General features: G+C 41.6%; 7 protein-coding genes across 7 annotated transcripts; 4 read left to right on the top strand and 3 right to left on the bottom strand.

Moving 5' to 3' along the window:
• Positions 1-1,315: 1,315 nt before the first annotated feature.
• Positions 1,316-4,454, bottom strand: CLUP02_18038 (uncharacterized protein; the record flags this gene model as incomplete). Its single annotated transcript, XM_049296942.1, has 15 exons — positions 1,316-1,418; positions 1,475-1,634; positions 1,663-1,771; positions 1,842-1,901; positions 1,972-2,069; positions 2,144-2,208; positions 2,299-2,372; positions 2,413-2,971; positions 3,035-3,263; positions 3,320-3,387; positions 3,453-3,546; positions 3,614-3,701; positions 3,756-3,839; positions 3,907-3,987; positions 4,044-4,454. The coding sequence occupies 15 exons, from the start codon at positions 4,452-4,454 to the stop codon at positions 1,316-1,318; spliced, it is 2,283 nt and encodes a 760-aa protein (XP_049138166.1).
• Positions 4,455-7,054: 2,600 nt separating this feature from the next.
• CLUP02_18037 (FAD binding domain-containing protein) lies at positions 7,055-7,741 on the top strand (the record flags this gene model as incomplete). The annotated part of the gene is made up of 2 exons (XM_049296941.1): positions 7,055-7,625; positions 7,722-7,741. The coding sequence occupies 2 exons, from the start codon at positions 7,055-7,057 to the stop codon at positions 7,739-7,741; spliced, it is 591 nt and encodes a 196-aa protein (XP_049138165.1).
• Positions 7,742-11,072: 3,331 nt separating this feature from the next.
• CLUP02_18036 (uncharacterized protein) lies at positions 11,073-11,273 on the top strand (the record flags this gene model as incomplete). Its single annotated transcript, XM_049296940.1, has 1 exon — positions 11,073-11,273. A coding segment is annotated over one exon (201 nt), but the record flags the coding sequence as incomplete, so codon positions are not given.
• A 3,749-nt stretch (positions 11,274-15,022) lies between these two features.
• On the top strand, positions 15,023-15,802 carry CLUP02_18035 (FAD binding domain-containing protein; the record flags this gene model as incomplete). The annotated part of the gene is made up of 1 exon (XM_049296939.1): positions 15,023-15,802. One exon carries the CDS (start codon positions 15,023-15,025, stop codon positions 15,800-15,802), a length of 780 nt encoding a protein of 259 aa, XP_049138163.1.
• A 490-nt stretch (positions 15,803-16,292) lies between these two features.
• Positions 16,293-18,414, bottom strand: CLUP02_18034 (uncharacterized protein; the record flags this gene model as incomplete). Its single annotated transcript, XM_049296938.1, has 7 exons — positions 16,293-16,788; positions 16,865-17,241; positions 17,319-17,513; positions 17,588-17,830; positions 17,899-18,061; positions 18,164-18,216; positions 18,352-18,414. 7 exons carry the CDS (start codon positions 18,412-18,414, stop codon positions 16,293-16,295), a joined length of 1,590 nt encoding a protein of 529 aa, XP_049138162.1.
• An 854-nt stretch (positions 18,415-19,268) lies between these two features.
• CLUP02_18033 (nitroreductase) lies at positions 19,269-19,963 on the bottom strand (the record flags this gene model as incomplete). Its single annotated transcript, XM_049296937.1, has 2 exons — positions 19,269-19,511; positions 19,679-19,963. The coding sequence occupies 2 exons, from the start codon at positions 19,961-19,963 to the stop codon at positions 19,269-19,271; spliced, it is 528 nt and encodes a 175-aa protein (XP_049138161.1).
• Positions 19,964-20,347: 384 nt separating this feature from the next.
• Positions 20,348-22,620, top strand: CLUP02_18032 (uncharacterized protein; the record flags this gene model as incomplete). The annotated part of the gene is made up of 10 exons (XM_049296936.1): positions 20,348-20,414; positions 20,493-20,562; positions 20,622-20,642; positions 20,720-20,837; positions 20,889-21,294; positions 21,354-21,541; positions 21,673-21,945; positions 21,998-22,024; positions 22,108-22,456; positions 22,553-22,620. The coding sequence occupies 10 exons, from the start codon at positions 20,348-20,350 to the stop codon at positions 22,618-22,620; spliced, it is 1,587 nt and encodes a 528-aa protein (XP_049138160.1).
• Positions 22,621-24,273: the final 1,653 nt, after the last annotated feature.

The following is a 24,273-nucleotide window of genomic DNA, read 5'->3' as shown; positions in this document are numbered from 1 at the left end:
TATTTCGTAAGAGGGTTGGGAAGCGTATGTCACGAAGTCACCAAGGTTGCTTCGGTTAAAAGGCTGAGGCGCACGCTAAGGGCTACCAAGGCTTTTTCAAATGTATGCCAATACGGCGGCGCATGCTTCTTCTTGATGCAGATGTGGAGTATCCGAAGACCCGGAGGGTTACAGCGTGGGGATCGCGTATGCAGTACCCATGAACCATGCTCGTCCAATCTTATCACGTCGAAGTACCTTACATGCATCTTATCAATCAATCAATCTGATTACATGCCTGTCAATGGCCGTCTGCTTCCTCACAACCTAACCTAACAGAGCAGACAGCTGCGAGCTCTGCTGGGCCGAGCGATTTTTGCTCGGCAACCGAGCTATCTCCTGACGAAAAGTGAGCAGATGTCACATTTGCCTGCCATTTTCATTCCAATGTTGTCGTTCCACGGAGAAGGATTATACGAGTCATCCGCCTGCGCCCTGTTTGTTGGCAGTGAATGCATCTGCCTGCACCATGAATCGTTGAAATGGTTGAGCATCTTCAAAGCGATCGAATCTCTCAACGTCAGCCAGTGGCATATAAAATGTCACTGGTTGGGTTCAATGACACGAGCTGAAGGCCCGGTGGGATACTTTTTGGCCCCATAAAAGGTGCAACTTGTGCACTCAACGCAACTTCAGTAATCAACTTGACCATCGGCTCAGTCAAACCCCAAAGGTTCGCCCTTAATTAACTCAACTTCAAGTTCAAACTTAATTAACTGATTACCTAGGCCGCATGGATTCAGGCATTTAAAAAAAAAATCTAAGAGAAGAATCATTCGTCTTTGTATAAAGCGAACTACGCTTACAGCGCCTTCTGATCTTCCACGTATGATAACTTAATCAATCGCCTTGGATAATTATTAAAACCTGCTCTTGATGTACCTGAGCTCGAGGCGAAAGCTGCGTTGGATATGTCTAATGCAGCGCTGTGGATAGCCCTGCAGCTCGGAAATGTACCAGTCTGTGGTCGTCACACACTGGGTGCGAGATTCGTCCCTACCTTACCTTACCCTACCTTGGTGTAAACCCTACCCGCCCTCGCAATGGTGAACCCAATCTTGTGACCTCACGCCAACTCAGAAGTCATTTTGTATCACTTTCCCAAGATTCATCGCTCGTAGGCCTACTACATGTTGGAAATTCTTGAAAACTCCAGTCTATATCATCATCTTCATGTAAATAGCATATGGAGGTACCTGAGCAGCTGGCGTTGAGAACGAGAGCAGCTTGAACAAATCGTAGCACATCTGTGTCATGTTAGAAACTCACAGTCACTTTAAGACAAGAAAATCTCGTGAAGAAGGTGATCGTCCCATGCATTTTGCCACTTCACCGAGAGGTTATGAATGCATCCAGGGTAACTCGGAGGAGGGCAATCCCTGTGCCCACCTTCACAGCACAGTGATACAGGACTAATCCCTCCAATTTTGCACACCAGAGGACTATCACTGGGAGCATTTCCAGGCAATAGGAAACGCAACAGCACTGCCAAGTAGTATGGAGGTCTGTCCAAAATCGGTAAGACCTGCCGACAAAAAGTAAGTGGTTCTTGACCACGGTGTGACATGTTAGATGGAGCAGCTTCCTGAAAGAAGCTGATTGAGCTGTCAGTCATGCTTGGACCTGTAAGTTGGACCGCTGATGTTGCTTCCGGCATCGAAGCTATAACTCTGGCATTACTATTGCATATGTCCGCGGATGCGCACAGGCTGGGTGCCAGGACTAATATGCCCTGGCGTTGAGACATGTGATCATGCGAGGCCTTGGAGGGATCAAAAAGGTCTGTGGTCTCAAAACAACACGGTCAAGAAATCACGCTTCTCATTTGTGCATCTATTCGCAGTGAAACCGTTACTGTCAACCTATGCATGGACATGATTGCAGTCGTCTGTCTTATCGGGGCGTGAAGCCGCCCCACTCTCTTTTCGCAACTGCTCGGCTCTCCGAGCTGCTGCGGAAATCCGAGGTGTGAATATCAGGGGCATGGCCCATCGTGACCGCGCCTGTATCCTTTGAATTTGAACAGATTGCTGGGCCGAGGTAGCAACAATCGCCGCAAAAAGTCATTCATGCGCCGTCGCTCTCTCTCCCGGAAAGAAATTACTGGCATGATTCACAGGCTTCTGCACGAGCTTTCGGAGGCCCTGAACTACCAGATCCACAAGCAGCCTGTGAACATAAGAAAGCCGGCAACATGCTCGACATCATAAACTTCAGCCCAGCATGGCCAAAAGAGTGTTAATATATATACATACATACTTTACATATACGTTGATACTACCTCGTGCTACCTTGAACCTGATCATATCATGCCCAGGGCCTAGTCGAGCGGGCTGCAGGCACAAAGTGCCTGACACTCGCCTAAGTGTGCACCTTCGGTGTCTTGAAGTCAGCATCGATGTCAACGTCATCCAAAATGACCTCGTTGGTTTTGTGGGCGGCGAGACGCCTCTTTCTCAGATGACGGGTCTGCCTCTCCGTTTCCCTTGTAATCCACCAGGTCCAGCAGATGGCGAGGATGCATGCGCCAGTCATGCCCATGGCCACCGCGAACGACACTGTATACTCGGGTGCGTACTTGGAGCGAAAGATCTGGGGACCAACAATAGTACCAATCCCGCCAAGGGCGTTGACCCATGCGATGGCAAAGGCCGAACCCGTTGCCCTGAACGTCGTCTGAAGACGCCATGGCCACATGGTAGCGAACCAGGCCAGCGAGACACCCGCAGCAATCAGCGTGGCAGCATACACGCCTCCGTTGTTCGGGTATGCGACCATAACGCCGTAGCACGCTAAATTAGAGACCAGGTACACCAGTGCCACAAGGGGGTACGGCACAGCCAACGAGTTGGTCAAGTAACCGCTGATAGCAATGAGGATGATAGCCAGAACTGAGGAAGGGATGGTGAGCAGTTGGCTTTCGGCGATGGAACTGTCAAACATGAGTTAGGACTATGCACTACGGGCATTTGCTGCGGCATCGATTGTCACTCACGCAAGTCCCAGGCTGGCGACAATGGTGGGTAAGTAGAACGAAAGACCGGTGCTACCAATCGTCTTAGTGGCCCAGATGAACGCGAACCACCAGAGGCGCTGGTCTTTCATGGTATCCCATATCTCGCTCGCCTTGAAATTGCTTTCGGAAGAGCGAGGGGCATTTGGTGGTAGGCGAGCTTGGAGGAACCGCTTTTCCTTGTCGGACAACCATTTGGCCTGCGCGGGAACTGAATACCGGTCTCATTAGAAATCATTCAGATATGGTTGAGCTTAACGGTCTTACAATCAGGGAAGATGAAGAGAAGCAAAATGCCGAAGCCAATCGTAATCACACCCTCAACTAGGAAGAACCTACAAGTCCAGTTAGCGATGGGTCAGGGGCTGGAGGCAGCCAATGTGAGGAAAAGCAAACCAACCATTGCCAGCCTGACAGGCCATGTCGCCCGTTCATACCGCTGAACCCATAGGCTAGAACAGCACTAACAATGTTGGCGAAGAATTCGAAGGAGTCTGTTGTTACTTCAGTGGCCTATTCCATTCACAGCCCTAGAGTATTATGGAGAGGAGGATCACGCACAGAAAATCAAGAGCCGAGGAGTCATCTCATCGGCGCGGTACCAGTAGCTCATCTGCAGAATAATCCCTGGAAACATGCCAGACTCGGCCTGTTGGGTGGTCAGTATCGTTGATCATGTGGACCCACATCGGTGGCAGCTCACAAGACCAAGGAAGAAGCGGGCGGTTAGGAGGCCAGCACTAGATGTAACGGCAGCGTGGCAAGCCAACACAATGCCCCAAGTTACCTATGGAGATCAGCAAGTCGTGCTATTGCCAGGTCATCGGCAAGATGCTCCTCGGTGCGGTGCTTACCATGATGCGCGACTGGAATCGCGAGGGGAGCATCTTTTTCACGACCATGTTGGTGGGAATCTCGCAAATCATGAACGGAATCTGTGAATTATGTTGGCCTTGACCACGATTCAGTATATCAGCTTCAAAGCACTCACGTTGTAAATTGTGCTGACCCAGTTATAGTCATCGGCTGTCATTTTGAGCTGCGTCATGATGTTCCGGGGAGTGCCCTTGTTCATGATTCTGGCATTTGCAACCTGCCATGCGTCAGTTCTGCCGCTTCTAATGAGGTGATAGGTGATGCTGACATTATTCGAATCGACATTTTTGATCATGAAGATAATAGCGCACAAGATCATCAAGCGGAAGTCGACGCGGCGCAAGAGTTTCTTCTCTTCTTGGGCAGAGAGAAGGGCACGGTCCTTCATGCGCTGCTCATGATCATCCCCAGAGATGTCATCCACAGCCTCACTAGTGAGGAGGGCGTTCCTTGGCTTGACGCCCGGTTCAGCTCCAGTGGTAGCCTCATGGACTGCAGCTTCATTGTCGGTAGCATGGGCCGCCATGGTAAAAATTCGAGATGATATGGAAAACGATGTTTGACAGCGTAAGGCATGTCAGCAAACTAGCTGTCGAAGAAAAACGCACCTCCTTTATAGCTAGCCTGCCGCCCGTTGGCAGTATCCAATCGAGCTTCTGCTAGTCCTAGATGTCCGGTCCTCTAGAGCATCGCCTCCACAGCTGCTTAAAGGCACAGCAGCCAACGCCCTTCAGCCTGCTATAAAATGCCTCACCTCCAGGGTCGTGCAGTTTCTTGCTTGTAAGTTAATGGGAAACCCTCGTCCGGTTCTGTCTAGGTAAACGGCCTATCACGTCAGTACCCAAGGTCCTAGAAGCCGTCGAGTATCCTGCCCCACACTATTACCCTGATCATTCACTTCCGACTGTACAAGCGAGGTACAAGGTCCGTCGTGAGCAGAACAGGGCAGCCGACTGTACCACGAAATAGAAGTCTCAGCAATGCATGCCTCAAGCACCATTCCTCCCTATTCTACAAGATATAAGGTAATTAGGCCAGTCATCGTCCCGGATGGCTGGGTCAAGTCCTAATATCTTGAGCTTCATTGTCTTCATACCTAGGTAGATCATACTAGACAGACAGAGCTCATTCAGCCTGGATAGTACTCTGTACATGAACAGCCCGTCCGATCCCAGCGAATTGCCTCTGGCTGCCCATATGATCCACCAGTGTCACTCATTGTCCAGGGTTGATCGACTTGAGTGGACCTAAGTCCCACAAGCCGTTTTGACCTAGTGCTTAGCTTGACTTGCAGGGATCAGCATGGGGCTTAAGTTTAGACTCACATCCCCACAACCCCCTGGCAGGAGCAGGTACCACAGGATCAGGTACTACTACGTATGTAAGTGCCCTCTCTAAGAACAGGGATAGGACGCCAACTCCTTAAGCCGGCAGGTGGACTAGGAATGAGTCTTACTGAATTTTACCCCCCTGGCTTAGTAGTACGTACATAATTAACCTCGATGGCCCTCAAGGCCCCTCCAACCTGACGTTCTTTGGTATCATCACGCCAGCGCCGGTCTGGGTTGGGGTCAATGTACACTAAAAAGCTTCTTTACCGTTCGGAAAACCAGAGCATGCGTTGGCGGCCGAACAATGCAGCGGACTGACTGTCGGACTGGAAGTCCAACACGACTACGAGTCAGGGCAGTCGCAGGGGTTACCAACGGTCACTTGATCAACTTCCCAATGCCCTCTCTTCTCCCCTTGCACACAATCTCAATAGTTACAATTGACCTTTCGCCACTCCACGAATCAACCGGTTCGAGCCATTGAGGGTACCTTGTGATACGTATATCAATGTTGGCAGCGACTTGGTTCTGTGCCTGCTTCGATCAACGACATGACTCCCCATACGTGTGAGTCTGCGACGTCAGTGTGAATCGGAACATGACGAGCCTGAGAAGCGTGGCCGCTATCGGTGGAAGCAAGCCTCACGGCTTGTCAGAGACTCACGAGAGATGAATTCTTTAGAATATCTACTCGCCAGCAGAGACAGAGCTTATTGGCATTATGCCGTCCAGTGTAATCAGCAGGAAACTGAAAACTGTCGATTCATTCGATGACAGCCTCGGGTATCGACTTCGGCTTGGCCACTGAAAATGAGAACGACTTTGTCCCTTCCGCAACCGACCAAAGGAGAGTCTGGCTAGGCGCAAAAGATTCAAATTATCAAAAACAAAGCAGTTGATTCATGAGATTCCTAAATATAGAGAAGTGACGCGTTTTCCAAAAGCCTAGGGTTGACTTAGGCTTTTGACAGGAGTACTGATGCGATAGCCCATGACTCCAGGAAATACTGTGCCAAAGTGTTGAGAACACCTGCTTCCGAGATTGGTGAATGATTACGAGGTCACTCTGGGATAATGGAAATATTGAATGTACTGAGAAGCCGGTTGTATTCAAAGAAGGATGGATTAGCACCAAAATAGGATCACACTTGTGGGTGTGAGCACGGCTACGGCTAGCGCATTATCGGGCTTAGGCTTCAGCTTCGGGCTCGGGGCCCACTTTTCGTCGGCCTATGTGGGGCCGGGTGAAGGTAGCCGGGCCGCGTCGAGCGGGGCGTTTGGTCTCACCTTAGACAACCTACCAGTATGCGCCACTTTGATTTGAGCACGGTAAGAAACTGCAGAAACCATTTCCCTATTGCAAGTCAGCTGTACAGTGAGCGAGTGTGGAGTGACGGCAATCCTTCGGTGAGAAATACCTATCAAGTAACACATGGATCGGCTCTGCCGCCACCCAAGACCCTGAAAAACGTAAGCCGGGGCATAGAATGGTATATTGCATGTCCTTAATCATTAGAGCCACTTATCTTAGCTACACAATATCCAGTCCGGCATCTGGCTAAGGTCTTAATGGAGACAGGCCACTCTTCTGCATTCGATTGTTGGTCTGAGTCTTATATGTAGGTCCATCTTATGGTCCCTCCGCCTACCTATGTGCATGACTTGCGTGTGTTGGAATAACTACAGCCAGTCCTCCAAGAGACATTAAGACGTTTGCAAGAAATAGATCTCAACAGACACGCCGAATTGCAGCAAAGAGATCATGGTCTCCAACGAACCAACGCCAAAACCTGACATGGAGCTGCTGCCCAGGGGAGTCGTTGTCATTGCGGGAGGTGGACCAGTCGGTCTGCTACTTGCGCGAGTTCTCTCCTTCTATGGTGTGAAGTCGAAACTGTTCGAACGCAATAAGACCACCACCAAGTGGCCCAAAATGGACCTGACCAACGCTCGATCAATGGAGATATTTCACAAGCTGGGCCTCGCCGATGACCTCCGAAAGCAAGGCGTGCCGCCGGGTATCGATCAGAATGTCATCATATCCACTGGGCTCTCTGCTGAAAAGCCGCTCACGCAGTGGGACCTCCCAGGAGTGGACAAATTCAGATCTCAAATCCAGAACACAAATAACGGCACACAGCCCCAAGAGCCCTGGCAGAGAGTGTCTCAAGCCATCTTTGAAAGATGGCTGAAGAACATCTGCGACGACGATCCTCTTATTGACCTCAACTATGGTTTCAAGGTTGAACACGTTGAAGAGCGAGAGGACTTCGCACACACGACAATCACAGACATGAATACCGGAGAGAGAACCGTTCTAAGATCCGACCATGTCGTGGGATGCGACGGCGCCTCTAGTCGAACGCGTACGTCATTGTCGATTCCTCTCGACGGAGGCCCAATGTGAGTTTTGACCAGTAAGGTGTGGCAAATATTGATCAAACTCTAATAACCTTTTCCAGACCCTCTTGTGCCTTACTAGTTCATTTCAAGTCTCATGATCTAATAAAACTACACAAACAAGGGAGGTTCTGGCATATCTTCCTTCTCGGCCAGTCAGGCAATGTTGGATTACGAGGCAGAAAAGGGGCCCTATTAGGTAGTTAGGTAGGGGTGGTAGGTAGGCAGTCTGGGCCCGTGCAGACGGACCCTTCCACCTACCTATACCCACTGAGGGACCGCGGGCTCTGCCCACGATCTTCCCCTCCTATACACACGCAATAGACCTATACTAACCTATTAACCTAGTCGTAACCAAAAGGTCTAACCTACTTACGTATATACTAATACTAATTAGTAATTAAATTATATATATATTTCTACTATAGGTTAATAAGAATATAACTATAAAAAAGATAGCCTCGACTTACCTCGCTAGCTATTCTAACGTATTAACTTAGTTCTATTTATTTAATTAATAATAAGTAGCTTAGTTTATATTACCTTAACTTTTTTTTATTATTATTAGTTAATAATTAATTAACTAGTCGCGGGCCGTTAAGAGCGCGCTCTATTACGTACGATCTCTTTTACTAAGATTATTATTATAAAAGGATTAACTACTTTATTATTATTATTAACTTTACTTCTATTATTAATATTATTTTTACTAGCCTTATTATTATTACTAACTTCCCTCTAATCGAACTACTTATAAAAGAATTTATTTTAAATATATTATAACTAAGCGCTATTTTAAATTAATAATAAACAAAAGGAAATTAATTACTAAGAGATTAATCTAATAATTACTAGCGTATTAGCGCTTAGTAATAATAAGACCTTTAGAATTATAAGTACGTTAATAGCAAATCTCTTACTAATAGTAAAGTATTTTAAGATATTAAGGAAAAAAAAAGATCTTAATAATAATAATAGTAGGGATTTATTTTATATTACTAATAAATCTACCTCTTTTTAACCTAACGGAAGCTCCGAAACTAAATTAATAAAATAAAGTACGAGAAGTATTAAAAAGAATTATTAATTAGTAACTAACGGAATCCTTTATTTATTATTAAAAGTACGGTTATAAAAAGCCTTTTTTCCCTTTTTACGACCTTTTACTAACCTTAGTAACTTTCTATTTATATACCTCGTTAAAAGAGTAGAATTTTCTAATTAATAATAATAGCCCGCTCACTATTATTAAAACAATCGCTATAACTAACTTACTACTCTTTTTAACTTAATTAACGTTATATTATAATTATAATACAACGATTATATTTTATAATAATCTTTTATTATATAACTTATTTTATAAATATATTATAATAACCGCTAACCTTAATAATAAATAAAAAGGGTTTAATAATTAGTTAATATTACTTCTAGCCTACCTATACTCTTAAATTATAAAACTATACTTAATTTTAATTCGCTAATAGGATTACGTTAACCTAACTTAATAAGGCTTATTTAATATTATACCCGCCCTTACGAACGATAAAAAGCTTAATACCTTTATTCTCTATATAATAAAATACTATTATTAAGATAGCTTAATAAGTAAGGAGCTATAAAAGGATTTTAAAACCGATTTTTAAAGCTAAGAAGTAGGGGATTTCTTAAGAATAAAAAGTATAATTCTTAAAAAGCTAAGAGACTTTTTTATAAATAATAATATTAATTTAATAATTAAAAATTGTAATTAAATAGTAAAAAAGATCGCTAGCGCCCTTAATACTTAATACTTCCCTATTTAAACTTTTAAAAAGATCGTAGCCTATTATAACCGTATTAAATACTTTAATATATTATATTACGATCCTTACTTCTTTTACTTACTACTCCTATAGCTAATAAATATTAACGATCTTATTTAATAAGCTAAAGAGATAGTAAAAGAATTTATATAACCCTAACTCGCTTAATTTTAATAATTAAAATTCTGACCTTAGTCTCGTTATTAACTAACCGACCTATTACTTCTTTAAAAAAAAGAAAAAGAAAAACTAGAGAATAAAGTTATTATTACTTAATAATAAAATCTACCCTATTAAATACTATACTTCGATATAAAAACTAAAAACGATATTATACCTAATACTCGCTAATTAATTAACCTCGCTAAGCTTTATAATAATAAGAATAAGTATAATAATAAGAAGTATAATATTTTTAATAAAAAGCTTCGGATCTTTAAAATACTATACTAACGGGCGGGAATTAATAAATAATACTATTCTAATACTTTTTTAAATATATTTAAAAAAAGGGCGTTAACTTTTTATTTTAACTAACTTAATAATACCTTTAACCCGCTTAGTTTTAACGTAATATACTAAAGGACTTAGGAATATTTCGAGCTACTTACGAACCGTTAAAACTACCTCGCTAAGCTTTATAACCTCTATTAATACTTTATAGTTCGCAAGAACCTAAGTAAGTCGAACTAATAAATTTTATAAGTACTAATTAACTATATTATAATCTTTTACGAAGTACTAGCTACTTAGGGATCCGTTTTTAATATAAGTAACTAACTCCTCTATTACGTAAATAGTATATTAAAATATAAACTTATTATACTTAACCTGGTACTTATATTTATTAATATTTACTACTAGCTTAGTACTTTAATTAATATTATAAAGATAGAGCGCAACCGTAGTAAGTAATAGTAGTATTCTTAAAATAGTACTTATAACGAAGAGGTCCCCGCTACTTATTAAACTAACCGTACTTACGGTAGCTTTAATAAAAAAACCCAATTTAATAAGCGGAATTAACGTAGCCGCAGTATTATTAATAAAAAGTATTTCGTTTATTATAAAACTAGCTATTAGTTAACTAAGTACTTAGAAAAAGAGCGACGTTAAGTATATAAAAAATATAAAAATAGTAAAGAAAAAAACAAGAGATTTATACTAAGCTTATATTTATAGTTCCTCGCTTTTTATAAAAGAACCGCCCCTATTAATAATAATAACGATAATAATATTATAATTTAATATTTTAATAGCCTCGACTTTAACTATAAGGATAATTACGAGGACGAAGTTTAGATCTTAATAATATACCTTACGATTATTATTAATAATAGAACCCTTATAAATATCCTCGCTACTTAGGTAATAAAGCATAGCCTTATTAATACTACTTTTATTAACGAGTTAATTAAGCCTATAAAACTAGCGACCTCCTTCTTATTAAATAAAAAGTACTCGTTAAAGGACTTTTAAAATATTATACTTAATACTAGCGCTACGGAATTCTTAACTACGGGCTACCCTTAACTCCTCGTATTATAATAATAACGACTTAAAATTATTTTTAATACTTTTAGAGCTAGTAAGGTAAGTATTTAATTTAATAATAGCGAACTTATAAAGTTATTAAGATTTATAGTTATTAGTACCTTATTTAGTAATATTACTTTTTACGTCTTACTAATTAATACTCCGTTCTTATACTACCTAAGGGATATAAATAAGCTAGGAGTATATTTTAATAATATTAATAACTTACTAATTAAGGGAAATATTATAGTACTTATTATTTATAAATAGGGACACCCTTGGCTTCTACTCCTTAATAATAAAAAAGCTATTGCTAACTACTTAATAGAGGGCGAATTATACTACTTATATCGGCGCTTCGGCCACCCTTTAGTTCCTTATTTTTTAAAACTATTTTAGTAATTTAGTAACGATATAAAGATCGTAGCCCTTAAAAAGCTTACGAAGATTTATCAATAATATTAACTTAACGCTACTACCCCTAGCCGATTTAAATTTATTTTACAAAATAATTACGATTTTAATTATAAAGTCGTAATTAACGTAATATACTTAATAGATTATAAAGGTACTAACCGACTAGTACTTTACGTCGTCGATATTACTATTTCTTTTTAAGTAATAAGGTTCTTTACGGATATAATTATAAAATATATATAAAAAGCTCTTTAGCTATATTAAATCGACGTTTACCTCGGTCCGCTAGACTAAATTATTATAAATATTAATAAAAACTTTAGTACTGTAGAGTTTAAATCTTTTATTAGATTTATATTTATTAAGGTTAAGGAAGTACCCGTCGAAGCTTATAATAATATTAGTAAGGCTAAGAAATACTATATAGTACTTAAAAAGGTATATAATATTATTCAAAATAAGTACTTATTAATAAGCGCAGAGGCTATATTTTAGGTTATAATTAAAATAGTTAATAATATAGTTAGCTTAAATAGCCTCGTTCTTATACTCCTCGTTTTCGGAGCTTTTTTATATATTTTTAATAAATCTCTACCGTTATTAAATATTACTTAACGTATAGAAGTAGTTAAGAAAGTAATAAGGGAAGTCCGTAGACTTTATATTAATAAATAAATAAGCGAGGTACTAGTTACTTAAAACGGACTAAATATTTCTTATATTATTAATTTATTACTATAGTTAGATATTAAAGTTTAGTAAAAGAATAAGGGATAAAAAGGCCTATTTAAGCTCGTTTTAATAAATAATACTACTTATATAATAGAATTACTTTACGGCCTAATAAGCTTCTAAATTATTATAATTAAACCTTAATATTTAAAAAAGGTCGACCCCGAGCCGCTAGCTATAATAATAGAGCACGTTAATTACTTACTAATCCCCGTAATTAACTAGCTAATTAATAATAGCGCTACTATAAACGAAGTCCTTAATAAGATCGTTATTATAATTAATAACGACCCTTTATTATAGAATAAGAGGATTAAAAAAATATTAATACGGCGTAGCTATAATAATACTTTTATAACTATAACTTACTTTATATTTAAAAAAGAAATAAATTTTAAACTAGTTACTAAGCTCTATAATAAGGGTATTATTATTACCTTAGGAGTACTTTTTATAAAATCTATTAATAAAGAGCTTTTAGGACTAATAGAGAGAGGGGTAATTAAATTTATTTAACTTAGCCCTAAATATAGGGATATAAAGATATTTAAATCTCGATTCGTTAACGAGATTAAAAACCTAAAACTTAACCCTATTAAAAAGTTTTATTTAATTATATAAGGGTATAATAACGAGGGAAAAAAAGAGATCTTTACGTAATTATTAATAATCTAAAAAACTAGTTAACGTTTAATCCTTACCCTAGCCCCGACCCTAATCTAGGAAGGCTATGTTATTTAGCTACGAGATATTACTTAAGTATATATATAATCGAGCTAACTTCTTTATCATAAGGTTTTTACTTAATTACTAGCTCGGATCCGTTATTTATACTCTAAGGGCACTATTTTATATATTATATAGCTATTATATAGTTTTATAAAATCTAGTACTTATTAATAAGTAATATATAGTGAGTATTATTTAAAAGTACTTTAGATAATAATATCTATGTTTAATCTATACTTATTAGTTTTAATAAAAAAAAGCGGATTATTTAGTATTATTAATATATAAACCGATAATATTATTAAACTATTAAATAAAACTTTTAATTAAAAAAAAAGAACTAAGCTTAAGCGCGCTAAGCTACTAACTAAACTAAAATAATAACTATTAGCTAACGAGCCGCTTATTTTTAATAGCGGGATTATTTTACTAAAAGGTATTAATATAGTACTTAAATAAAAGAACTAAGAGAAGAAGCTTAAATAGGTTAACCCCTCGGTATTAAATACTAAATAATAATTTGTTAAGTAGCGAGCTTAAGGTACCTATATCGTATTAATTTACTAACTAAAAGTAGTTTTTAATACGTCGTTTATTACTTAATACTAAGTAAATCCGTCGTTTATTAACTACGCTATGCTAAATTATTATATGAAATAATAAATAGATTACTTAAACCGAGGGCTTATATTCGTATTATTAAATCTAACTATAGCTGAACTCTTTATTTTCGTAAATAGGTTATTAAAAAATAACGGTAATTATATCTCATAGCTAGGTTATATTATTATTTTTATAAATAAAAAATAGACTAATAAGAGCTTTACGATTAATAATAATATTATTTACTATAGCTCTATAAAAAATAAAAAGATTACTTAGAGCGTATTAATATTAGAGGTTTATAAAATAATTATAAGTATTAACGTCGCCTATACTATCTTAACTACCTTAAACTTTATTACTAAATAACTCGACGTTCTAAAGATCCTTATTATAATTTATATAAATTTATACTTACTATATAAATACCTTATTAAGCTAAGTATTATAAAAAAAAAGCGCCTTATAATAAATATTATAATATTTAAGTAATTATATAAATACCGCGAGCTTTATAAAATCCGTTAGATTAGCGGTAATAATAACCTAGCTAATAGGTTTATAAAAAGCATACTAAATAAGTCCCTTAAATAATTCGTTAGCGAAGGAGTTATTATAATTAAAATAAAAGGATAGGTAATACGTAGTTAAAATAGTAATATATTATAAGTAATAAGTTATTTAGCAAACGTATATACTTCTTAAGCTTTAGCTTAAAGAGAAACGCACGTATTTAGGGCGTAATTAAACTAATAAAAAGCTCTTTTTTAACTACGCTAAATTTAATAATTTCTAAGGAGTTTAGGTATATAAATTATATATATTAAAAGATTAAGAAGTAATTAAAAAGAGGGAATATTAAAATTTCTATATAAATAATTATAATAAAAGCTATATTAAAATTTTAATATACGGCTTTAGGTATTTTTAAATAGGGGATTAACTATAGATTTTACTACTAGTTCTTATTAGCAGGGGACCTAGCCCCTATTCTAGCCTTTTTTATTATAAAAATAGAAGACTACTAATATTAGATTACGAGGCAGAAAAGGGGCCCTATTAGGTAGTTAGGTAGGGGTGGTAGGTAGGCAGTCTGGGCCCGTGTAGACGGACCCTTCTACCTACCTATACCTACTGAGGGACCGCGGGCTCTGCCCACGATCTTCCCCTCTTATACACACGCAATAGACCTATACTGACCTATTGACCTAGTCGCGACCAAAAGGTCTGACCTGCCTACGTGTATACCAACAGGCAATTTTGAAGGGGCCATCATCTCGCAAGACGAGAAAGATACCTGGACGACCCATCTGTTCCTGCCCCTTGATGCTGCGCCCGAAAAGATCGAATCTCGCGATGCAGTCTACCGTGTCCTTGGAGGGCTTTACGAGCCGTACAAATTCCAGATCGACGAGATTCTGGTGCGCTCCATCTGGAGGCCAAATGTCGCCGTGACACGCCAATGGAGAAGCAGCGAAGGGCATGTGTTCCTTGCCGGCGACTCGGCACACCAGAATATTCCCACTGGGGGGTATGGGATGAACATGGGTATTGGGGATGCCTTCGACCTCGGATGGAAGCTCGCCTCAGTCATCAATGGTGAGGGCGGGCCAGAGCTCCTCAGGTCATATGAGCTAGAGCGCAAGCCAGTAGCCCTCAAAAATGTGGAGCGGTCCCATGATCACTTCAAGGTTCACAATGAGTTGCAGACGCTTCTCGGCGGCGGTGACCCTCGTCGCGTCGATACCGACACAAAAGAAGCACATCTGCTCAGACAGCGTGTTGACGAATTCTATCAAAGGCATGATGGAGAAAACAGGGACCTTGGAATTGAGATGGGATACCGGTACAACTCACACATTATTGTACATCAAGAAGACGACGGCAGCGAGCCTCCCTCGGATCCGCGTTGTTACACGCCAACAACATGGCCTGGTGGTCGACCTCCCCACATTTTCCTTTCCGATGGCACCGCTATATTTGACAGGTTTGGCAAACACTGGTCACTTCTTTGCTTCACGGATACTGATGTGGGACAATGTCATCTTATCCAAGCCGCGAACGATTTGGGCTTGAGTCTGTCGCTGATCAATCTTCCAGGAGAGGCGCAAGCTAGAACCTTGTATGAGCGAAACCTGGTTCTAATTCGCCCAGACCAGCATGTCGCCTGGAGAGCTGAGACAGTGAACTCACCGGCGATCGCAGATACTGTTCTACGGACTGTCTCTGGGCACATGACTACGGAGGTGAAGAATCCGGTCATCGGGGATGCAAAGCCTGGAATAGAAGTGCCTGCTGAATCGGGGGTGAAGGCATAGAGCATTCCCAACAAAGTTAGCGCAGAGGCGACGCCATAAATGAATGCTCGGGAAAACCTCTCTTTTCGATAGTAAAGTTGCAGTTTACATCAATCCATCCATCTTTGACCTTGTAGTCTTTTGTCTCGGCCTCCTTGCCTTATCCTCATAACCTCAAATATTTCTTAGTATGCGTCCTGAATCTAGAACATGCCCTCATATCACTGGTCCCTTCTGGGTTCCAGAGTTAGCATGAGACATTGATTGATTTCGTGCTTCATGAAATCACAATCTCAGTATTGGGGAAATTAATATTGCCCGCCATGTAGATTATTTTCTTGTACTATAAATGCCGTCTAGCCATGACCATATGTTTCTCAATGATAACTTCTCAAATGAGATGTCTTCATTTCTTTCCCATTCAATCTCACTCAGCTTCAATCAGGGCACAAACATCCAGGAAATTCGAAGTTTATACATCCCTGAACTAAACTGATTTGCCTATCTCAAGTCATACTACAAGTAGCGACATGTCGTCGGAGTGTTCATAGTTGCTGTCTGGCATCCATGTACTGAAGGCCATGCCCTCTGGGACCTGCTTCCATTGCATGGTGACCGGGTCCAGCAACTGCTTGCACTTCTCAGCAGCGTGTCTTATGATAGTGGCCTTCTCCGCCGACCGAGGCTTGATTCGGGCGGGATATTCAGATGGCTGCACAGTAATGCCACCGACGAGGTCCTCGGTGTCGTATTTCACCGGATTACCTCGAATATCTAGGGCAGGCGAGAAGTCGAATGCCCATAAGAGCCTCGACATGCCCAGAAATAGGGATCTTTCAGCGATATGAATGCCCTGGCAAAGGCGTCGTCCCGCGCCGAAGACAAAATTGTCACGCTTCTTCGTGTCTCCCATGGCGGATTGGTAGAGTGTCGTGTGATCGTCCCTGAAGCGCTCGGGTTCAAATACGCGGGGATTTGGTGAGCGCTCTTCATCCATATGAATGGCCCTGTGTTGCGCCGAGGCATTAGACTTGCCGCTTCGACAAGGGTGCTGGTACGTGACTTCTACAAGGATTGACTCACCACACATTGTTAATCACAGTCGCGCCTTTCGGGATGTTGTAACCCATGTAAACGTCATCCCTAACTGCTGCATGAGGTACACCAAGGAAAACAGTCGGCATCCACCGCAGGCTCTCCTTGATGCAGCAGCGGATATAAGGCAGATTCTGGTAGTCATCGACGGTGGGTAGACGGTCATGACCAACCACGCGATCAATCTCCTCCTGGGCCTTTCTCTGTACTTCTGGCCAGACGATAATGGCCTGAATGAAACCATAGAGAGTTCCTGCCGTTGTGTCTGAGCCTGCTTCGAGCAGCGAGCCGCTGATATAAGCAGCAGCATCGTCGCTAAAGCCCTCTTGCGTCTGAGCGCGATATATATCGTTGCAGAAGCAGGGCTGTTGAGTCACTTGTCAAAAAGGGGTCCCAGCACGAATCCCTTGGTCCCGAGTCATAGACTAGGTAGGGCACTCACCAGTCCTGTTCCGTCGTCGAGCGCTGTCTTCGACATCATCCAATGTCGGAGATAGTTCTGGCTCTCTATCTTGTACAGTTGCTTGGCGTATCTAACGTTCGGTGCAATAGAACTAGGCAAGCTTTGAATGAAAGGATAGATGTCTGCCAACTGGGCGCTAGAGCTTCCGGACAACTTGCCCCAGTTCTCGAAACTCTACGTCATCAATAGTCAGTTTTGCGCAGAATTACTTTTTGTTAACATCAGCTGTGATGAGAAGACTTGATTACCTCGAACCACTGCAGAAGCTTTGGGTCATGATTATCAGTACAGCGATAACCGTATATCATTTGTGTAGAAAGAGAGTAGGTAAATCTTCTGATGTGCTGGAGAAAATCGGAAGGAGTTTCCAAGAGGTCATTCAAAAGAATCTTGTTTTCGAGGTCCTGGTAAGGGACGTAAGTGACAGCAGCCTTGATGTTCAAGATGTTGTGCACCATGCGATGGATCATGCGCCAGTTGTCTCCGTATCTCTGAAAATTGTCAGCTTGCTAGTTCTCTTCTGTACCTTTGTCATTTGTCCCATCTGTCGTCGACTTACCATCACAACAAGGCGGAGATCGCCGCTGGCTACTTTCTGGCCGATAAACATATCTGGCCGGTCAGAGTAATTGCCGCTCCTCTTGTCCAACACTTCTTTGACAGTTGTATCTGATGATAGGACGATCATGGCTTTTGTGCCGAGTATCAATGAGTAAATTGGCCTACCGCTCCATCCAGTCAACATTTATACTTTCACTTCCCTCGGCTCTTTTTCTGCTGTGTTCCTTGAATTATTCTTCTGAAAGGTAAATATGAAGTCTTACCCATATTCTTTGGCCCATTTCTGCAGCTGGAGATGTGGCCTCAACTTCGGCATCTATGTCCATGCTATTAGTAAAACCGCTGTCTCAGTGTGGTTGACTGGTTCACGAACGAGATGCAAATTGCCTAGCACTGGCAATGTTGGTGGACCGGGCGGATAGCCGGGTGGCCTAGATCCCACTTTGCTTACTTTCCAAAGAAGGAACAAAACAGTAGCGGCCAGGAAAAGAATTGTGTTGAGAAGACGGAACATTGCGATTGCAAAGCTAAGTTATCAGGATTCTTCTCGTTTCAAGGCGAAGGTAAATGGACCATCAAGTTTCTGGGTCCGGTTAAACAGAACAATTAAGAGAATTTCATTCATTACTTTTTAATCACCTCTTGAGACTATAGATCACTATCTTATGTTATATAGAAGATCTTCAGCAGACTCCCTGGTCACACAAATGTCTTCGTTTCACCTGTAAGAGTCACCAAGCACTTGGGCGTCGTGAGGATTGGATCGCGGGGTACATTAGCTTGTGTCTAGCTAGGGGCCTAGCATGGTGTAACGGAGGGGGACAGAATCTAGGGCGAACAAGCCTGACACTGATAATTCGGCTGAGACAGTGATGGGCTGTGTGGTTTCCGTGGAATTGCAGTAACAGTCACTCAAGCCGCCTACCCCGAATCCCGCGAAGCCGAGGCCGATGCCACCCTGTCTTCTTCCAGTTCGGCCTCGGGCTCGGTCTTCCAAGGCGCCTATTTGCTGTCAAACTTCTCAGCGCAACATTTCTATTCATATTTGTCACACCGGTATCCAATAAAGGTGCCATGGTCTATTGGACAATGTACAGCGAGCGGCTCTTAGCCCGATTGCCTTGCATATTACTGCGTATATGAAGTCCCTTATTTCAATCCTGAAGTTGATAAAGTTTATCATCTAATAGCAAGAAATCTAAATAATCAGCTGAGAGACAACAAGTATATTAAGGAGAAGGTCGAGGTCGGGTTGTATCGGTACGCTGAGGGAAGCGCTGCTTCAAACTTCTGGGTCTTATTTAGTTTTGAAAATTCACAAACGGTCTAAACAGCCTTATAGCTTATGTTCATGGACCCCAGTATGCCCTAGACTCCTGTATCTGCGCCAAAGACCTTCAGTTTACCATCTGATGGCTTCTGCTCCCCCAACGCCGGACTAGGGCCGATCCGCTCGCCAAACACAAGCTGAGCCGTCAGCCGCCAGTTAGGTGGCAGAGACCAGGCTGCGGCTACCAATCCATCAATCAGGGGTTTGTAATGCTGTTGGTAGGCGCCGAGCCCTTCGGCTGACAGCGCCGTCCAAATGGTGTGCTGCGACATGGCATTCGACTGTGCCGCCCAGACGGGAACTGGTTTGAATAAGTTGGAAACTTTCTGGCGAAAGTTTGGACTATCTCGCCGTCCACAAAGAACATAACCTTCGTTGAAGTGCGTCTGCATGTCTAGATCACGCTGGTGAATTTGAATGTGGAGGATGGACTGATTGAGTGACATACAGTTCCGGCAGCGGCCTTGAATCCGGCTGTCTTTTGGCTCGTATATACCCATTGATCCGTAGTGACTTGGACCTTGAGCACGTTAGTCACAATATCCCACAGCTTGTCATGCTCGGAGCCGAAGAGCACAACCGCGCAGTTGGATTGCGAATTGAATGAACTAGCAACCGACTGCATAGCATGACCGACCATGGCCTTCACTTTGCCTTGATCGATGGTCAGGTGTTTTCCCAGGGCGTACCAGGATCGGCGGGCCGCGATGGTGTCAAGGAAAGGGGTCGTCATGTTTTGAGCCGGGATTGTGCTGTGGCGGTTTCCAAGACCAAGGTCAAATAGTGCAAAAGTAACGGCAGGCAGAACGATGGACCAAGCAGCAAGCAGAGGTGTAAGCCGAGGAATGGAGTGATCTGTCCCAGGAACTGTTAGTGAAGCTGCCATTTGACTGGGTGCAATTGTTGAATAAATATCAGATACTAGGTCTTCAGAAAGCACTACTCGATATCATAGGTAATAATACGAAGTACGAAAGTCAGCATCTGTGAACTCTGTGTCGGTTTCGTAATACTACCCAATCAGATATCTTCTGCTTTCAAATTTTCAGATCCAGTCTGCGGATTTTCTGCCGAGAGGAAAAGGGGGAAAGAACATTTGATAGCATTGTTACAGATAATGAAACTTCGACTAGGAAGTGACATGAATAGAACAACGCTAGTACTTGTTATCGCTACTGAACCAGGTTGCTTGGTAGGCGGCGAAGTTTAATAAATTGATTGATAAGCGCAAACTCCAGTTTCCAAGTTGTCCTGAACTTGAGCATCTACATGCCAGCTTCCACCAATTGTCTACCAACTATGGACTCTGGCGAACAATAACACTTTCTCATTGTGTTTAGTGGTATAATCCTGGCGTCATATTGTACAATCTCTCATCTGATCAGCCAAAGAACCTACTATGGCGGCATTTAGTCAGCAGAGGAGGGAATCGTGGGATAAAACGCCTCGTTATCTCGGTCCCGGCTAGAAGATAGTCCTCACATACCAGTCGACACCTACTCACACCTTCGTTTTCTGTTCTGTCTTACACAATTTTCGAACTAGAAACCATCATCAAGACGAAGGCCAACGCCGATACCTTTTTCGACTTCGGTGGTCAAACATCGGTGCGAGATGGAAAGAAACGTCAACATAGCCGCTCGTGGGAGCCACAGTAGCCAGTGCCGCCTCACAAGCAGACCTTGGCGGCAGCAGACGAGACTTTGAGGCTACCCTCCCCAGAAGCGACACACTCGGAACATATGGCTCCTCCAAGTAAGCTTCATAGGGCTGGCATTCTAGTGATGCCCGCGTCCGTGTCGCTTCTCAATACCTTCAACTCCGGCCTGCTTACCGTGGCTCCGCCTGCGATAGCCAGGGAGCTCGACATTGCGCCGAGTGTGCAACAGTGGCCAGCATCTGTCTATGCTCTAGGGTTTTCGTGCGGTCTCCTTCCCCTTGGCGCCATCGCCGACGTTGTTGGTAACCGTCCCGTCTTTTTGACGGGCCTGTTATTATATACGGTCTTCACCTTGGCAGTGTCGCTCAGTCGCACTGGAGGAGAGCTCATCGCCTTCCGCACGGGTGCAAGGTGTTGCAATGTCCTTTTGCATGCCGCCCGCTGTGAGCATCATAACTTCAAGCTTACCCGCGGGTCGCACCCGCAATGTTGCTTTTGCGGTCTTTGGTGGCGGTAATCCAGTTGGCTTCGCCATGGGGCCCTGTCTTGGGCGGTGTCTTTGTCCAGGCCGCGAGTTGGCGCGCCGGCTACTGGATGTCCACCAGCGTCAATGCGGTATTCATGATCCTCGCCTTCTTCTGTCTGCCTAAGGTAGGCGTCTCCCGGGATCGGATCGAGTCCTACTGAAGAGCGTGGTCCACCGTCTTGCCCATGAGCTAAACTGGGTCGGCGTCGGTTCTGCTAGTACCTGTTTGGCTCTCCTGTCTTGACTCTTCTCCGAGCTGACAAACGGCGTCGCCAGCTTTGTTCGCCGGCCTCACTCCATTGCCCTGTCAATTGTTGCCGGATTGCTTGTTCCATTTTACGTCTTCTGGGAGAGTCGTCAGGAGAGACTTGGCCGCCCAGCCGTTCTTCCAAATAGCATTTGGCACCGACTCGAGTTTGCAACCGCCTGTCTCTCCGTCTTACTCACCTGGTCCTGGTTCAACGCCTTTTCGTACTGGGCTACTCTTTATTATCAGGAGTCCCAGCAGCTAGATGCCTTGCAGACGGCTGTACGGTTTCTGCCAGTGGTTGTCTCTGGTCTAGGTACCAACCTCGTCGCAGCCTAATTCATGGACAGAGTCGACGCGGGTATGCTGAGCCTCATCGGGGGAATCATGAGCATCGCGGCACCTCTTATCTTTGCCTTACAGGATGTGTTGTGGATGTACTAGAAGTCTGCCTTCCCGGCCATGATCATGAGCGTCATCAGCACCGACCTCCTCTTCAACATCAGCAACCTGATCATTACGAATAACTTCCCGAGCAAGAGCCAGGCTCTCGCAGGTGGCGTCTTTAACACTGTTGCGCAGTCAGGCAACAGCATCGGCCTAGCTGTCACTGCTATGATTGCGGCTTCGGTAATTACAGGAAGCTGCTGGAAGCGAAAAAATGGCTACGAGCGGCTTCGTGACATTCAATTCTTCTCTGCTGCAGGGCTACTGGAGCAGATTTTGGACATGCTTCGCTGCTGCTGTTGTGGTCACACTGATCAGTTCGACTGGCTTGCGAAAAGCTGGGAAGGTGGGAGAAAAGAAAGAGGTCTAGTGTTCAACTCCGCCAGGTGTTAGGGGTAGGACTCAGATTAGGGTCCAGCTCATCCATTGGGTGTGACGTGAGAGCCTAATTCGATATCGAAAATCCTCAAGGAATTCAAATTCCGCCTCGGATTCGGGTTGTTGGGATAGAAGGGTGCGATCCGTGCACCCATGCTATCTCGCGAGGGACTTGAATTCCGCGCCTCAAAGTCTTACCTGTGCGTAAGGGGTGTCTATATATTTCTGTCGGATTAGAAGTCTAATTCGACCGCGGCATACAGCCGACTGCGCAGGGGCCAATTAGGGGCCCTATTTATAATTATTATAACTAGCCTAACCTATAGTTAGAACCTCCTTTTTATACCTACTACGCAAATATTTAAATAGTTTAATTAATCTCTTCGTTAACTACGGTTTGAACTAATTATTTTATAATAAGGATACTAATACTAATTAGTAATTAAATTTTATTATTATAAATTAATAAGGTATCTTACTATATAAAAGAGACGACTTTTTAATACTATATAGGATAGGAGATTCGTACTAATTAACCTTATAAAAGTAAACGAAAAAAGAGGCAATTCTTAAATATTATACGGAATTAAGTAATTATAGCCCTTTACTACTTACGAGAGGTCGACGTTTATTATATTAAACTACGTTAATTAATAAAACTACTTAAGTAACTAGCCTTTTACTATTACCCCGAGTAGCTTTTTTACTAAACGACTTTTCTATAGCCGGCCCGTAATTAAAAATTAACTAATTAAATTAATAAAAAGAAATACCTACGTAATAACTACTTACTTAATTAATTAATATAACGAACGAGCTTAATAATATAATATAAAAGAGTATTATATAATTAAAAAAGGGAATTTCTAAACGTAAATATTTTTATTTAATAACAAAGGTAACTTTATAAGAGTTATTAAACTAAGAAATTTATAGTATATAAGAAAGTTTATTATTACGAGGATTTTATAAATATAACTTTAAACTTACGATCTAAACGACCTTTTTATAACTCCCTTAACTACCCCCTAAGTATTATTTAGGAATATAATATAAAGGATAGTTTAATAAGGGAAGAGGGGATTTAGAGGTCTTAATAATATCGAGTTAAGAGTATTATAGATCTTAGAGATTAACTTAGGAAAAAGGTAGCTACCCTAAAGTAGTCCTATAACCTCTTATTAAAGTTATTATTAGCTTAAAAAAAGGCTAAAAAGACGAGGATTTAAGAAGAAAAAAAAAGAATCCTCTAGAGGGCTATTAAAGGGCTTCTTTTTTATACTAACTTTTAGTATAAAATTACTAATTTTAAAAAATTAACTAAGTAATAAAAGGGATTATTAATAAATAATAATTACTTAACCATAATTAAGCTACGAAAAAGACTACTTAAAAGATATAAAATAGGGTATTAAGAGGCTATAAAAAACAAGACCTCTAAAATATCTAACCCTACTACGTATAAGTAATAAATAAGCATTTTCGGTAAGTCCTTAAAATCTACGATTTTATAAAAAAGAGGGCTTAATTTCGTTAACTATACTTAACGGCCTATATAGTTCTTAATAGCTTATATAGCTCCTTTACGAGCCGTCCGGCGTTTACTTTCGACTATTCTTATAAAATACTACCCTAAAAGAAGTAGGTTAAGAAAAGAAGCTATTTAGAAATTATAGAGAGTACGAGGCTTAAGAGGCTAGAAATATACGGAATAGTAGAAATTAGTAATTAATAAAGATCCTAAGACTAATTATTATATTTTCTTATAGTAATATAAACGTTTAT

The sequence above is a fragment of the Colletotrichum lupini genome, chromosome 10, assembly GCF_023278565.1.
Source record: "Colletotrichum lupini chromosome 10, complete sequence".
Taxonomy (NCBI): Eukaryota; Fungi; Ascomycota; class Sordariomycetes; order Glomerellales; family Glomerellaceae; genus Colletotrichum; species Colletotrichum lupini.
The sequence above is the reverse complement of the archived record's forward strand: the minus strand, read 5'-3'. Positions and strand labels throughout refer to the sequence as shown.